General features: G+C 41.0%; 1 protein-coding gene across 1 annotated transcript in view; it reads right to left on the reverse strand.

Moving 5' to 3' along the window:
* ptpn11b (protein tyrosine phosphatase non-receptor type 11b) overlaps positions 1-17,878 on the reverse strand; it is a 110,903-nt gene that overhangs the window by 62,037 nt on the left and 30,988 nt on the right. Inside the window, exon 2 of the mRNA XM_080030400.1 lies at positions 541-663. Within this exon, the coding sequence (XP_079886526.1) occupies positions 541-663 (123 nt within the window). The remainder of the gene's footprint in view (positions 1-540; positions 664-17,878) is intronic.

A 17,878-nucleotide genomic window follows, 5' to 3' on the forward strand; every position in this document is an offset into this window, starting at 1 on the left:
ATGATGAATACTAGTTTGTAATGTGATTGTACTTGTATTCCCCGACTGCAACATTAGAAATACTACAGGACTTATTGTTATATACTTTTGGTTTTGTTTGTTAGACGCCTGAACTGAGGGGTCTCACGTTATTTTTATTTTCGTTATTTAAATCTTGTTGTACTTGTGATATATATATATATATTTTTTTTTTTCTTATATCTTTTTTGTTATGTCCTACACCTTGGTGCTAATATAGGGTACAAACCTGCTGATTAATGTGTAAGACTTTGTATGTGCAAAATGTTAAAAAATCAATAAATACAATGTTGGAAAAAAAAAAAAAAAAAAATCACCATGAATTGACAAACTAGCAAACTGCCCCAAAAAGCACATGCCTCTCAAACAGCCAGTCCACTCCCTCCAAATGACAGCATCAGAGCTTTATTTGTCCTCGGGCTGAACTTTGAATTGGTAAGACAAGTGAGGTTAAATAGTCAAGCTTATCGTGAACAACACAAATAAAATGGAAAGGAAGCGATGGAGCATAGGAGGACTTACCTCACAGAGAGGGTGAAATCCCCTGGATTGCTCTTGCTGGGCCGGGCCAGGAAACTGCCGTGGACGCCCCGGGTCAGTAGGAGCTGCTCTGCCTCTAGTCCAGTGATGTTGGGGTGGAACCACCTGAAGAGCAATGACAACAAGTTTCAGGCTGTGAATTGTGATGCAGGTTTGAGGAGGCAGAATGCAGTGGTGCTCTGCATAAGGAGAGTAAAGGTTTGGGACATGTACAGTAAATGGTACTCAGTTCTGGATACAAATTGATCAAATATTTATCAAAAGTTCCATACACCAGGAGGACTCAGATGCACTCAAGTTGCAACCCAGCAATAAACAAAAGAGGAAGCAGAACAGGAATAGAGATAGGCATGGCTGACAGGCTTGTATTTGGAGAGGAATAAAAATGACTGTGAAATGTGTAGTCGTCATCATCATCATCATCATCATTGGGAACCCCTGCAGTCCACGAAGATTTGAGCCATCGTTTCTTTTCTTCACTGCAGGCCAGTAGGTGGTGATCATGTGTCACGTCAAACACCACCAAAGAACATGTCCCTCATTTACTAATAAGTGAGTGGAAACTTTGAGATGCTGCAAGAAAAATTGAGTATGCATGCAGCTACGCAATATCACCATCAGACTTACGACACGTTGCAACTAGCCGATTTTGTTCCTACCACCGTGCGCATGTTAGTGAATCAGAACCATTCTAAACTGACGGGCACGTGCCGTTTTCTGTAATCAGCCTAGAGAAACACTCACATTTCTCTATAAAATGAATCCGTTTGCCAAGGTGTATCCGCTGTATCACGGACAAAGAGCTGAAGTTTGTTGAAAGCATGTCCCCTAACACAGTTAATTTGAAAGAAAATACAAACAATTTAAAAATACTAAACATTTATATTTTAATGTGGACATTCTCATAATGCTGCATTGCAAGCTAGGACTGGGGAGTCCGTTTTTATAGTTCAATATTTTGATTAAGACGCATACAATAATTTCTCAAGATGAAATTGCATCAATTTCATGGTTACTCAATACATTTGGCCAGTGCATTATAAAATTGAAAAAAAAGGTAAGTACAATATTCTATAAACCTTTTTCTAATGAATGTGGTTTATATACGCTATGCTTTCAGTTAAAATGTGTGGGTTAACATTTTCAAAGATAGTCAAACCTTTACCACTTGTGCATATGCATGTTCTGGGGAAGTTCTAAAATTGTTCTTAGAATACGAACAAATTCAGGAACAAAAATACTGATAAATCCTGGATTTGTGTGTGAAACCTTGGTACGCACGGTTAAACGACATAAATGACAGTCCCAAAGCAGTTCTGTTAGTGGCGCCTCCACAAGCCCTGGGCCAGTAAGCCAGCAGCAAACTATCAGATCAGCATTTGTTTAAAGCACTGTTCACTTTCACTCAGGAGACACAATCAGCCTTTAAATGTGACAGAAGTGATTCTGACACTTATCCTGATATGTTATCTACTGATATGAAAAGTTCCTCAGGCAGCAGGAACACTTCAGTCTGTTGTGGTGATCGGGACGGGAACAAAGTGGATGTGAGTTATATCACTGGCCACTTTAGGTACACCTTGCTAGTACTGGGTTGGACCTCCTTTGGTCTTCCGAACTGCCTTAATTATTTGTGGCATACTTTCAACAAGGTGTTGGAAACATTCCTCAGAGGTTTTTCTTTCTTTCAAAAGGTTTTTTTATTAAATGTTAGTAACAATGAAATTGTAGCACAATGAGTACAAATTTTTTCCCCTTTTTTTCCCGAACATACCCCAACCACATCCCACCCTCACACCCAACAACACGAAATATACACTACAAGAAACAAAAATAAACAATCAATATGAAAAAAAAAAAAAAACACAAAGAAATAAAATTAAATCAAATAAAAGAGGGGGGGAGGTAGCTACTCTTCCATAGTTATTGTTGGTTTTTTAAAATAATTTAGGAAGGGGCACCAAATTCTGTCAAATTTATTCTCGGATCCCTGGGTAGTGTAACGTATTTTCTCTAAATTCATACATGCCATAATGTCTCGAATCCAATGTGAGTGGGAAGGAGGAGCAGGATCTTTCCACTTGAGTAGGATAGCCCTACGAGCAAGTAATGAGGTGAAGGCCAGTACCCTCAGCTTCACTTTAGGTAAGCCCGAATTTGGAGCAATGCCAAAAATTTCAGTGAAAGGGTTCGGCTTAATTTGATGCTGAAGTACTTCAAATTGTTTGAAAAACTGATGTCCAGAACTCAGTCAAGGTGGGACACAACCAGTACATGTGAAACTGTTAGGGAGAATGGAGAAGAGATCCAATCAGAACTACTCTTTTTGTGGGACAAGTTGGGAAGAAATCCAATCAGTGCAAAGCAGCGAATTCAACCCTGTGTCGGTGAAAATCGACGGGAGCAGGTGAGAGCGGGTGGAGTGAGCCGCTGTGCTGAAAGACTCTGCGGTATGATGGACAAAAATGATAGTCAGGGATATCCTGCCCGTTAACGATGTCTAGGGGAACGGCTAAGTTCCGCGATCTGTTTGTAGTAGGCTCTGTCCCGAGTTTGAATACACAGAGCCATGTGAAACTGCCGCCTCCGTCCGTTAGTTTCTGTTTTTAAGTTACAATCAACTCCGATGCATGGACAGCGTTCAATTAAAACCTCTAATTGTATTATCTAAAAGGCTTTGATGCAAAAGAAGTCCGAACACACACAGCGGCAGCAGTGTTGCTTAAAGGAAAGCGCAGTTGCAATTTATCAGCACCTCAACTGCATGCTGCTGCTGCTGCCCAGGGGCGGCCTTAACAATCTCGGGGCCCGTTTCAAGACTTAGTGTGGGGCCCCCCACTTTTTTAAAATATTTTCTTTATTTAATTTCTTTTATAAATAATGCTTGTGCATGCTCCCCGCAAAAAGAAAAAAGATTGTGGAATCCAGTTGGTTCATAGACAGATCATGAGATAATGGACCCCTGGGCACAGGCTCTTAAAGCCCCCCCTCCCCCCTATCCAGTCAGGTACACTGATTTTATGTGAGATTATTACTAATGAAATAGAATACATGTTTTGTATTACAACCATTAAATCTGTGTCTGTATTGCATATTCAAACCTTAATACCATTCAATGAAGAAAGACACTTAGTCGACGAAGTCCGCTGTAGATTTAGTCAAACTAAAATCTGCTTATATTTAGTAGACTAGACTAGACTAAGACTAAAATATTTTAGATGACTAGAATAGGACTAAGACTAAATGGTGTGATATTCAAAAGACTAAGACTAAGACTAAATCAGAATTTGCTGCCAAAATTAACACTGGCTGGCGGTTTATAAGGGAATTGGGGAATTAACTTCTGCGTAAAATGCCTGATTTGCAGAAATCGGAAAAAAATTGTCTTTTCGATACCGAAGTGTTTTGTCAATTGAGAAAAACTAGCAAATAGATCATTAATAAATAAATCACCGATGCATTTTAAGCCTTTTTTATGCCAGATCTTGAATGCACCATCCACAGTCGAGGGAGTAAACAAATGATTAGCTGCAATTGGGCTGAAAAGTGAAAAATTCTGCATTCCAAAATTCTTCCTAAATTGGGTCCAGATTCGAAGGGAGTGCTTAATCACGGGACTACTGTTGTGAATAGCCGAAGAGAGTGGAAGTGTGGCGCTTAAGAGGGCAGATAGAGACAATGGGCTAATAGCGCTGGACTCCATTGTTACCCAGACTGGGGCTGAGTCGTCAAGGTGAAAATGCACCCAATACACTAAAGAACGGATATTAGCAGCCCAGTAATAGTATTGGAAATTAGGGAGGGCCATTCCACCTGTTTGTTTGGGTCTTTGAAGAAAAGCTTTCCGTAACCGAGGGTGTTTACCATTCCAAATATAATTTATCATTAAAGAGTCAAGGGCCTGAAAAAAGGATTTGGGGAGAAAGATGGGGAGACATTGGAATAGATATAGGAACTTTGGGAGTAATGTCATTTTAATTGAATTTGTTCTACCTATAAGAGAGAAAGCCAGAGGAGACCACTTCGATAATATTTGCTTCGCCTGATCCAATAATTTGAGGAAGTTTGATTTAAATAGGTTTTTAAAATTTCTGGTAAAACATACCCCAAGGTAACTCAGATGATCTGTCACCACTTTGAGTGGGAGAGCTGTATAATCAAGTTTAAGAGCTTCTTTATTAATCGGAAAGAGTTCGCTCTTACTCAAGTTAAGTTTATAGCCAGAAAATTGACTAAAGACCTCCAACACAGAAAGTGCCTCCGGTAAAGAGGTGGCTGGCTTGGCGACAAACAAAAGTAAGTCATCGGCGTATAATGATACCTTATGTTCAATTCCTCCTCTCCATATCCCCTGAATCTGTTTGTTACCTCTGATGGCAATCGCAAGTGGTTCGATTGCAATAGCAAAAAGGAGTGGGCTCAAAGGACAACCCTGCCGGGTCCCACGGTGCAGATCAAAACTACTTGAGTAACGGCAACTGAGGCAGAAGGGCATGCATATAATTTAACCCAAGAAGTGAAAACAGGACCCAAACCGAATTTTTCAAGGGTAAAAAACAAATAATTCCATTCTACTCTATCAAATGCTTTTTCAGCATCCATAGAAGCGAGGCATTCTGATTCAATATTTCTGGGGGAATATAAAATGTTCATTAGCCGGCGGATATTATAAAATGATTGGCGTCCCTTTATAAACCCAGTTTGGTCGGGGGATATGATAGAGGGGAGAACATCCTCCAATCTGTGGGCGAGAATTTTAGCAAGTATCTTCACATCTGTATTTAATAGTGAAATTGGTCGGTATGATGCACAATCTAGAGGATCTTTATCCTTTTTAACAACAGGGAAATACAGGCCTGGTAGAACGAAGGCGGGAGTTTACCTGAGTCAAATGAGTCTGAGAATACTGAACATAAAAAAGGCGACAATTCGGCTGAACATTTCTTTAAAAAAGTCAGATGGAAGTCCGTCTGGACCAGGAGATTTGCCTGATTGCATAGATGTTATTGCTGCAATAATTTCCCTCTGAGTAATAGGTGCCTCAAGGCTATGTCTCAGGTCTTGAGAAAGGGAAGGCATGTTTAGGTTACTGAAAAAGGTTTCCATCACCGTTACGTCTACTGTACAATCAGAACTATACAAATTTGAATAGAATGTTTTGAACTTTTCGTTTATCAATTTCTGATCTGATGTTGTACACCCACTGTCTGTCCGTATTCCAGGGATGAGTTGCTTCGCTCTAAATCCGCGCAGTTGATTGGCCAGGAGTTTACCAATCTTGTCACCATGCTCGTAAAAAGTACTTCTGCTCCTAAGCAACTGGTCAACTTGACGAGAGGAAAGAAGGTTGAATTCTGTCTGAAGTTTTAAACGTTCTTTGTAAAGTTCAGATGTAGGTGAATTAGCATATTGTCTGTCTATGTTCAGAATCTGATCAGCAATTTCAGTTTGTTTCTGTTTTGTACACTTATTTTTGTATGCTGCAAATTATATAATTTCACCTCTCAAATAGGCTTTCAGGGCTTCCCAAATTATTGCATTGGACACATCTGGTGTTTTATTTATACTCAAAAAAGTTTTAATATGTGTAGAGATGTGTGAAAGAAAACTCTCATCTGTGAGCAACAATGGATCCAGTCTCCACTGCCTTCTTGTATACTCAACGTCAGAGAAAGCCAGTTGAAGGAGCAGAGGAGCATGATCTGAGATCACAATACTTTCATAACGGCATGACTTTAGGTCTGACATCAATGAATTATCAACAAAAAAATAATCAATTCGGGTGTAAGTGTGGTGGACATGTGAAAAGAATTAATATTCTCTTCCTGTGGGGTATACAAACCTGTATGGATCAGAGAGGCTATAATCAGCAAGAAATTATTTGATATAACCTGCAGATCTGCCCAGAGTGGCAGGTTTGGGGGAAGAGCGATCTAAGACTGGATCTAGATAACAATTAAAATCCCCACCAAGAATAAGAGAATGGGAATTGAGATCAGGGAGTTGAGAAAAAAATCTCTTAAAGAATTCTACATCATCGACGTTAGGCGCGTAGACGTTGGCCAAGATGACTGACTTATTGTAAAGTTTGCCTGAAACAATAATAAAACGTCCATTTTTATCTGATATAATGTTTGAGGACTCAAAAGGAATATTACTATCAATAAGGATATCTGTGCCCCTAGCCTTACCCCTGAAATTAGAATGAAAAAATTGTCCACGCCAGCATTTACTTAATCGCCCATGGTCAGAGTCATGTAAGTGGGTTTCTTGAAGGAAAACTATTCCAGCCCTGAGCCGTTTTAGGTGGGTTAAGACCTTACCCCTTTTCACTTGATGATTTAGCCCCTTGACATTCCAACTAACTAAATCAAGATTGCCCTTCATCTAGCTCAGTTATAGTGAGAATAAAAAGAGTTGCTCCGATAAGAAAAAGAGTAGCAAAATACAGAGGGAAAGAAAAACACACAAAAAAAAGGAAAACACAAATAACTGAAAACACAGCAGGTGATGACTTATCAGCTAAACCCCCAGTTAACACCACCCATCCCACCCAGAACCCACCACATATATTGCTCTAAACAGCAAACCCCAAAAGACCCTTACTAGTCTCACAACAAACATTCCAAGCCTTAACTTCCTGACCTGTGCTAACTCCCACATAGGTCTTGTACAATTCACCCCATAACAGCTAGTAACACTATGAACAATCCAGCAAACTGTCAAAATGACAACACACTAAACAAAAATACCGTGGTCACCCAACAGATTCGAAATACAAAAAAAAAAGAACAAGGCGTGAGTTAGACAAGCTGTCCAAATGGCAAAAAAAAAGAAAGAACAGACACGCTTATCCAGCCGTTTTAAAATAGAGATACAAATAAAAAAAGCGAGTGAGCTAGACAATACGTCAAAATGACAAGCAACAAAAATGTCACGCTCACCCAGCTGATTTACTCATTTTAAAAAAGGGAGAAAAAATGCGTGTAGTACCATCAGTCTGAGAGTTTGGCTGGGGATATGAAAAGAGCATTTGTCCAAATTTGTATACTCACAGCAGGCAATCGAATTTACTACGGACTCACACCCAATGTAGATATGTAGTTAGATGCTTCAGAGATGGACCGCAACCACTTTCTCTCGCCGCTCTGGAGAGTAATGCGAAGCCTCGCAGGGAAGAGGAGAGAGGGACGGAGAACGCGCTGATAAAGCTCAGCCATGACCCCCCTGTATTCAGCCTGCTGCTTCACGACCTCCGCGCTGTAATCCTCGTAGAACCGGAGCTTGTGGCCGTGGTATTCCAGCTCGCCCTGTTTACGTGCCTCTCTCATGATCAAGTCTTTAGTCTGGTATCGGTGGAAGCGGATGATGACGGGCCGCGGTCTCTCATGCGGGCCCGGTTTGGGTGCCAGAGTGCGGTGAGCTCTGTCCAGCTCCGGGGAAGAAGGGAGAGTTTGATTACCAAAAACCTCGACGAGAAGCTCGGAGAAAAAGGCGGTGGGGCGAGCGCCCTCAAGTGACTCTGGTAAGCCCACAATACGTACATTCTGTCTCCTGCTTCTCCCTTCCAAATCCGATAGTTTAGATTTCAGCAACTTGTTATCTTCCTGCAGTGAGGAGCACGTAGCCTCAAGTTGCTCCAGGCGTCCGCAAACAGTTTCTGCATTCTCCTCGAGATCGGTTATACGTTTCCCCTGGCCTGAGACCACGGCCTGGATGTTGTCCAGCTTAGTGTCCATGCTGGCGAACGATGATTTAAACTCAGCGGCTATGGCTGCTCTATGCTGCTCAAGCAGGTCCGGAATGGAAGCCATTGAGCTAGCATTAACATCAGTGCTAACCATGCTGTCCGAGGACATATCTGACTCTGCCGAATCTCTTTTTGCGTTTTTCTTTCCTCTAGGCATTTCTCCAAAACAGTGCCAGTGTTACCGGCAACACAAGCACAAAAAAAATCGATGAAAATAGGGTTTAATCAGTTAGGTCTGAAATAATTAGTGGGAGCTAGAAAGCGATCGCACCTACTCCATGCTCTGTAACCCGGAAGTCCCTCAAAGGTTTTTGTCCATATTGACATGATAGCATCATACAGTTGCTGCAGATCTGGCGGCTGCACATCTATGATGAGAATCTCTGGTTCCACCACATCCCAAAGGGGCTCTATTGGGTTGAGATCTTGTGACTGTGCAGGCCATTGGAGTACAGTGAACTAATTTTCAAGAAACCAGTTTGAGATGATTTGACCAGGCAAGATTTTTCCAATCTTCTATCGTCCAATTTTGGTGAGCCTGTGCAAATTGTAGGCTCAGTTTCCTGTTCTTAGCTGACAGGAGTAGCACCCGGTGGGGTCTTCTTTTGCTGTAGCCCAAATGCTTCAAGGTTGGACGTGTTGTGCGTTGATGGTATTTTACATACCTTGGTTTTAACGAGTGGTTATGCGAGTTACTGTTGCCTTTCTATCATCTCAAACCAGTTTGCCCATTCTCCTCTGACCTCTGACATCAACAAGGCATTTTTGTCCACACAACTTTCGCTTACTGGATGTTTTTTCTTTTTCGGACCATTCTCTGTAAACCCTAGAGGTGGTTGTGCGTGAAAATCCCAGTAGATCAGCAGTTTCTGAAATACATAGACCAGCCAGTCTGGAACCATCAACCATGCCACGTTCAAAGTCACTTAAACCCTTTCTTCCCCATTCTGTTGCTCTGTTTGAACTTCAACAAGTTGTCCTGTCCAGGTCTACATGCCTAAATGCATTGAGTTGCTACCATGTGGTTGGCTGATTAGTTATATGTGTTTACAAGAAAGAAACCTGTGTACCTAATAAAGTGGCCGGTGAGTGTACATGGAGTTTTCAAATGAATGGGGCAACTTCCCATTACTTAAAAAACTGATAATAGATTATCAGTAAGAATGGGACTGATCCCATCAAATATCTATCGGGTTTGACACATGTGATATCGAACTGACACCACTGATCCACATACCATTCTAGTGTCCATAGTCAGTCTTTTTCCTGTCCAATAACGATAAAATGCATTACAACAAAGCCCTACTTCATTAATTTATTCAGATTTAGGAGGCAGCCTTACAGCTTATGTTAAAGGGCTTTTTTGTTTTCTGGATATTTATTTCTGAAATATTTTCTTTCAAAACCTTTTGAAGGACTTGAAGTTATAGCCTAGATGAGCTTTAACCCAATGATCCCTACATGAGCTCTCAATCTAAACAGCTGAACTCCAGACATTCTCATTATAATGATAACATCTTACTTCTCCTGTTGCAAAACACTGCATTTATCCCATCCACTTCTCAGGTATGTTGACCCATTTTCTGGGTTGCCAACTACACTGCCACTTATCCAAACCAAACCATATTCATTTAACACAGTCACAATAAGACATACAGTACATCCAGTATATCTACACAATGGCACTGCCAGTAGCACACAGGAGTGTTTAATGAGTGAAGGACTACATCTCAAAGCAGTCGGAAGGTCCAGCAGCAGCAAGGTCCCTGAGAATGGCTGGAGGTCAGCTGTTTAGATTGAGAGCTCATGTAGAGATCATTGGGTTAAAGCTCTCTCATTACTGTGTGACATTGCTGGCTAATCCAATGCAAGTAGTCATGTAGAGACCCATGTGTATCAAGGAAGGGGACTGTAGTAAGTGGTGACACAGAAAATGTGCAATGGTTCAGGGACATGGGCTTGTTTATTGTTTTAATAAAAATAGAGAACTGCATGAAAGCTATGTCAATCAGTTGTGTATGCACTGCCTCTAAAGGGTTGAATTCCACCAGCTGCCTGTCCGGTCCTTCCCCGCTTCGCCACGAGAGTTTGAGAGCTGAGAGGTTTCACTTTAGTCAGTGCGTGAGCGTCCACTAGCTCCGCTGCACCGTCTCTCTGCTCATTTTAAATCTATAAGTCAATAGAGATAAAATGAATCAATAATAACAATGATAATGAACTGTTACAGTCCATAACTTCATGAAACTACCAAACATTTGCTGGTTTCTGCTTCTCAAATCGGGAGATTTGCTGCTTTTCTGCATGTTAATAAAATACCTTTTTTAGGCTTTTGGCTTGTTAGTCAGGAGACATACAGTATGTCATTTGAAAACACGGTTAATGTATAACTGCAAATGAAACTGAACATTTAATTGTAGTGCTAAGGATGATATTAGTGTGGTGCGTTTTAGCAGTTAATTAAACAACTGAACTCATTCAAAGCAGTAGTCAAAGCATATAGGGATTATTTAGGGATTATCTCTCTGATAGACAGCAGTCAGTTAAACTGGGAAGATACCAATCTGAGTTTTTAACTGTTACAAATGGTGTCCCACAGGGCTCAATTTTAGGTCCAGTTCTTTTCACAATTTATATAGGGGAGAACGGGGTAATCTGAGCCACTTTTTACATTTGCTCCCCTCTAAGCGAGCTAAAATGATTTATCACTCAAATGTACACATTTCCCATTAATTCAGGATGTTTCCTAGAAATGGGCATTAGCAGAATTTTTTCAAGACAAAGGGCAGTGAAAATATGATTGTTTAAAAAAAAGTTGTCATGTGGCTCACTTTACCCCAGCTGTGGGGTAAACTGATCCACTTACTTTTTCCACTCTGAAACTACCATAACAACACATATTGTAACAGTAAGAATTCTGAAAAGCTAGCCACACATTCCAGAACTAATGTCGGACTAGTAAAAGAATGATGGGGTTTGGTCAATTGGCTAAGCAAATTTTCTAAACACTTGAAAGTAACTCTGAACAAAATCAAATACAACATATTATAATTCAAAAGGTTTTAATGAGATTCAAATGAAATAAAGAACCAGTTAGATTAGAACACAGTCTGGGGGTCAGAACACAGGACCCTTAGAGCCAGCTGGTGTCTAACATAGGAAAATCAGAACCAGCGAGAACAGCCTGGGACTCAGAACACAGGAGAAGACCCAACTGGATTATAACATCAGCCTGTCATACTCTACAACTAGGCCTACTCTACATTCCAGCCCTGAAGGTTACAGGGAAAGATGAGAAGGTGCTCTTTCTGTGTGGTTGCCCCAGGTCGTCTTCCTGGTGTATTTCCTTGGCATGATGGCTTTTCTACAATGTGTATGACATTAAAATAAAACATATGTCATGTAATATTACATTAAAATATGTTTAAGACTAAACTTAACTTGTGCCTCATGGTGGGGGAAAGTGAGACAGTGGCTCACTTTCCCCCACAGCATCTGGCTCACTTTCCCCCACCACCACAATTTGAGAAAAAACTACCTCTCTTAGCATTTCAGGCTAATCTTCAGTAATCAGCATCACATGGTTTCATAAATTGGTAGTTCATCAACACGTATGATAGAAGTTTTTCTACGTGAATACATTTGCTTTGGCACAACAGTTGATTAAGTTGACAGCAAGAAAATTTACTTTTACATGCAAAATACCTATTGAGGTCCTCTCTTTCAGGGCCATGGGGAAATGAGAGGGGCTTGAAAACATATATCTCACATGACCACAAATGTTTTCCGTTGCCTAGATACAGGGGGTGGCTCACATTACCCGATGCCTCAGATTCCCCCGTTCTCCCCTAAATAACATTGTTTCATCGCTAAAAAACTGTCACGCTCATCTATACGCTGACGACACAGTACTGTATTGCATTTCCGATTCGGTGCACCAATCTATTCAGAACCTACAAAGCTCTTTTAACACACTGCAGGACTGTCTAGTGGACCTCAGGCTTGTTCTAAATACAGACAAAACCAAATATATGTGTTTCTCCAGAGCAAGAACTACAACTTTTAATGATTTTAATATTTTTACAAAGAATGGATTTTTAATTGAAAGAGTCACAGAGTACAAATATCTCGGCATCTGGTTAGATGATAAACTCACTTTTAATTTTCATATAAAAAATCTTATTTGTCGACTACGACAAAAAATTGGCTATTTTTATAGGAACAAAACAACCTTCCCTTTATTTAGTAGGAAAGGATTATTGAGGCAGTTTTCATGTCTGTCCTTGATTACGGTGATGTGGTTTACCGGCATGCATCACATTCATGTCTTAAACTCATGGACTCTGTTTTTCACTCTGCTTTAAGGTTCATCACAGGAGATGCTTATGACACACACCATTGTCTTTTATATGAAAAGGTTGGGTGGTCCTCCCTTAAAGAGAGACGTGACGCACATTGGCACATTTTTATTTACAAAGCCTTGACCGGGAAGCTTCCTCGTTATTTAACAGAAATGCTGCAAATTTCAGATGGGCTTTATCAGACCCGCTCCACTGACATGCTCATGCTTTATGTCCCACAAGCCCGGTCTGAGCTGGGAAAGACAGCTTTTAGCTTCAGTGCCCCCGACTCCTGGAACAACTTACAGCAACAAATTAAACTAAATACCTTCATATCCTTTAACCAATTTAAACAAACTATCTTAAATCTGCCAAACTCTACCTGTAACTGTTTTAATTAGGCTATATTGTACTTTCACCCATTTAATTTTAATTGCTGCCACTATGTAAATGTTTCAATTGTTTTTTTCTCTTCACCTGTTGTGTATTTGATGTTTTTGCATTGAATATTGTTTATGTATTGTTGTTTTTCCTTTGAATTTGTTTTGAACTCGACGTCATTGTAAATGAGGGTCACCCCTCAATTGGTCTCTCGAGGATATATAAAAGTTAAATGAAAATGAAAAAATATACACCGTTACAGAAAGTCTGAGGACATGTGGAGATGCTGAGTAAGCTGAACATGTGTTAATAAATCTTACACTGTTTCATTATCAAAACTTTATGTCCAATGAATTTGATCTTTTTTCCTCAATAAAGAATATAACGTTTAAAGTATTTCTATAGAAAATCCTGACAAAACAGACACCTTGCAGCTTAAAGTAAAGCAATGTGTTGGTTGCTTTCATAAACATTAAAAGTATTAAAATGAAGGTATTGTGCAGAAGCATTTCCCCCCCAAGACACATGGGTTGAACCACACTTCACTACTGTATGTCAATCCATCAAAGGCAGTTATAACCCCGACACAAGCAGATTATTCTTTTGAGGCAAATCCTGCATTCTCTCCTCCTTTCGTGCATATACACGGTCGCCCATGAAGTTGGAATAAAATATTTATGACCTCTTCTCATGAAATGAGTGTTATAATGTGATTTATTCTTGATAGATAAAGTGTGCAGTAACAGTCAAACGTTTGAACACACCTTCTCATTCAATGGTTTTTCCTTTTTTCTCTACATTGTAGATTAATATTGAAGACTATGAAGGAACACAAATGGAAATATTTAGTAATCAAAAAAGTTTGATAAACCAGAATGTTTTTTTTTATTTTAGATTCTTTAAAGCTTTCACCTTTTGCTGTGATGACATCTTTGTACACTCTTGGTATTCTCTCAATCAGCTTCATGAGGTAGTCACCTGGTATGGTTTTCGAACAGTCTTGGAGGAGTTCCCAGAGGTGCTGAGTACTTGTTTGGTGCTTTGCCTTCACTTTGCGGTCCACCTCATCCCAAACCATCTCTATTGGGTTTAGGTCAGGTGATTGTGGAGACCAGGTCATCTGACGAAGCACTTCATCACTCTTTATTGGTCAAATATCCCTGGAGTGTGTTTGGGGTCATTGTCCTGTTGAAAATAAAATGATGGTCCCTCTAAGCTAAACTAACAGTTGGGATGGCATGTTGCTGCAGAATGCTGTGGTAGCCATGCTGGTTAATGTGCCTTGAATTTTGAATAAATCACCAACATTGTCACCAGCAAAAACCCCCTATACCATCACACCATCTCCAACATCCCTCAACAGGGGGAACCGCACATACAGAAACCATCAGCTCACCTTTTTTGCGCCTTCAAAGACATGGTGGTTGGAACCAATCTCAAATTTGGACACACTAGTCTAATGTCCATTCCTGGTGTTTCTTGGCCCACATTCAAAGTTCTTGTAACAGATTGACTGACCTTCATGTCTTACAGTAATGATGGACTGTTGTTTCTCTTTACTTTGTTGACTGGTTTAGCCATTATATAGATTAAAACAGTAGTAGTCAAATAGGGCTATTCACTGCAAAGAGACCCTTGCATCAACCCTATGTCTGCACAAAACAACTGACGCTCTCAACACATTAACAAGGCAAGACATTCCAGAATTTAACTCTTGACAAGGCAACCCTGTTAATTGAAAACCATTCCAGGTGACTACCTCATGAAGCTGCTTGAGGGAATACCAAGAATGTGCAAAGTTGTCATCAAAGCAAAACATGGAAACTTTGAAGAATCTAAAATAGCAATCATTCTGGTTTGTTTAACACTTTTGTTTACTACATAATTCCATGTGTTCCTTCATAGTCTGGATGTCTTCAATATTAATCTACAATGTAGTAGTCTCGCAAAGCCAGACCAAACTACAGCAAGTAGTATGGTCTGGAAGCACTCCGTTTAGAGCCGTCTTTTCGGGGGGAAACTGGGCTGGCCTGTTTCTATTTCTTTAAACCAATCACAATCATCTAACAGCAGCGGTGTCCATGCAAAATAGTGCCGGGGGCGAACTTATTTTGATGGAACGTCTTCACGTCCAGAGGCTGTCAGAGAAATGGCTAAATCTAACCCGCAAACGCCACAAAAAAACTATTAAAGACCAAAGGAATAGGGGAGAACGGGGTAAGTAGGCACACTTTTTACTCTAGTGAGAATTGCTCATCACCAAAACATCTGTCAATAGCCATTCCTACATTAAATTGAAGCTTAAGGTGTTGGCTAGAAATGTGTGTCTCTCTTTTTTTCCAACTTATTGTAATGAAGAAGTAATTTACCATCAAAGACACTCTGACACATTGTGCCAACCAACCCCATCAAGGGGTCGGTTGTCACACACTATGGGGTTGTTTGTCACAATGTTATCTTAATGGGAAAAATCTTAAAAAGAAGGCAAGGAGGCAGAACCAAATTTGAATGTTTAATTGCATTGTCAAGTTGACAAATAGGCCTACATAACGTTCTGTAGCCTTGGCAGCTGGTCTAGTTTGGGATGCACTGGGTTGTTTTGATTTTGTTGCCCTTTTTTCTTTTGCTTGCTAGCTGCCTTTTCCTGCTCTATTCTTTCCTTCTCTGGGGTGTCAGTGAGGATACAGCTTGACAATTTATTTCGTTATTGGGTTCCTTTTCTGGCTGCAGCCTTGAGATAACATGTGACAACCAACCCCCCAAAAAATTTGACGACCAACCCCAACTTGAATTTCTTGCTAGCATCAAGGCCAACAACCATCTGACAACTAATTAGCTTGCTAACCACAATCTAAACTATAGTTTACCCTTCACACTTTCTGAGGGTAACAAGTGTTTTGTTATAAACCCATTGTGTAAAAGCCTAGAAGAAAAATACTGAGAAGCAAAATATTTTGAATTTGACATGAAAAACACAAAACATCCTCTCACCTGAAATGCAGCTGTCTTCCTCCAAGGAAGTCTATGTATGTGACCTCTGATCCCAATTCTGGACCTTTTTTATATCAACATTTCAGAGCTAGCGCGCTCTGGTGGCGAGATATAACGAATGTGACATCCAACCCATGTGACAAATTACCCCGTTCTCCCCTACACATAGTGTGTTGCTTTCTAACCAGCATGTCAAGACACCATACACTTTAGCCCCCGAGGAGCTCACGGGATAACTTAACCGGAATTAACTAGCCACGTAGTCACGCAGTATTATCTCGGGTAACATTATCATCGGCGGCCTGTTGTCCTGTATATCACCAAAGAAAGGGAACGGCGGATCTTAATCTAGCTGGTTATAAGGTCCGGTGCTCAATTCAAACCCCCACGCTTCATTTTCCAGAGTTTATGAGGGTATTTCTGCCCGGGGGAAGTTGTACAATGAAGTTGGACAGCTAGGCTAGGTTAAGCTAGGCTGCGTCCCGGACCGCCGCCGCCAATATTATTATCCCGAAGTATCGCCACACTTTATTTCTGTCTACAGTATTATTTCTGTCTACAGTAATGTGACTTCTCACACCCTGTGTGTGTGTGTGTGTGTGTGTGTGTGTGTGTGTGTGTGTGTGTGTGTGTGTGTGTGTGTGTGTGTGTGTGTGTGTGTGTGTGTGTGTGTGTGTGTGTGTGTGTGTGTGTGTGAGAGAGAGAGGGCGAGCGCTGCACAGAAGCACACAGGTTGACTGTGAGCGAATTGTTTCCTAGTTTGAGGGGGAGCTCAATACGGGAACGCCAGCAACAGGAAATGGAGGCGTAGCGTTGTTAGTCGACGCCAGCGCTATTAGACGCTGGCGGAAACGGTTCAGCCAGACTAACAATGTAGAGAAAAAAGGAAAAAAATAAAAACCATTGAATGTGTGTGTCCAAACTTTTGACTGGTACTGTATATCTTCTCAAAACATTATTGATCAATATCATCCAAACATATCACAGTGAAGCGTTATATTGACAAATCTATTGAAAAATGTCCCCTCAGATTCTTCAAATAACAAAATAGTCTTTGGTTGGGGCCCTTTTATATGGAAAGAGAAAGGCTATAAATGTCAATCAGTGTGTTTACATGCAGACTCATAATCGGGGAAATAAACGAATAAAGCTGCGAACACACCGCACTTGCCGCGCGTCGAGATTACATACAAAGTCAATGTACTAGCGCGTGGCCGCGCGTCCACCCAATAATCGGCGGCCGGCGGCGGGCGCTTGCGCGGCGCGTGGCCGCGCCTCATGAGCCGCGCCATCGAAGGAGCGTGAATCGAAGGCTTGTGCGGCGAACACGGCGCCGCAGAAAATGATGAAAATTTTCATCTTTTTCTGCGGCGCCGCGCCGCCACAGCCAATCAGCGTTGAGATTGCTCGGTGGTCTGCAAGACGAGGTGGGCGTCTGGAGTGAGGACATTGGGCTTCCAATACATTCTGCAAATATGTGTATTTTGCATCTGTTTAGCTGTTGGTTGTACTTTAGCCAAGGTAGCGCCGGTTAGCATAGTGAAACTCACCCAGCTGTGTGCTGTTCCTGAGGATAATATGAACCCAAAGTTGACGGCAGTGTCCGTGTGGAATTCCATATAGTAGGCTACAGCGAAGCACCGGTGTTGTCCTCCGTCAGCCGGCACACTTTCACTTTCAGGTAGGCTGATGTCTGCCTTTATTTGTGCTGCTGAGCACACACTGCTGTTGTTAATGTGTTTAGTATGTTGCTGAATTGCTGTTAATGTGTGTGTATTTGTGGTCGGGGTGCGTGTTCAGGCTGTTTTAATGATATTTGTGACAAGACTGCCGCTTACACAGTGAACCTACATCTGTATTT

This window comes from Ammodytes marinus, assembly GCF_949987685.1.
Source record: "Ammodytes marinus genome assembly, chromosome: 7".
Classification (NCBI taxonomy): domain Eukaryota; kingdom Metazoa; phylum Chordata; class Actinopteri; order Uranoscopiformes; family Ammodytidae; genus Ammodytes; species Ammodytes marinus.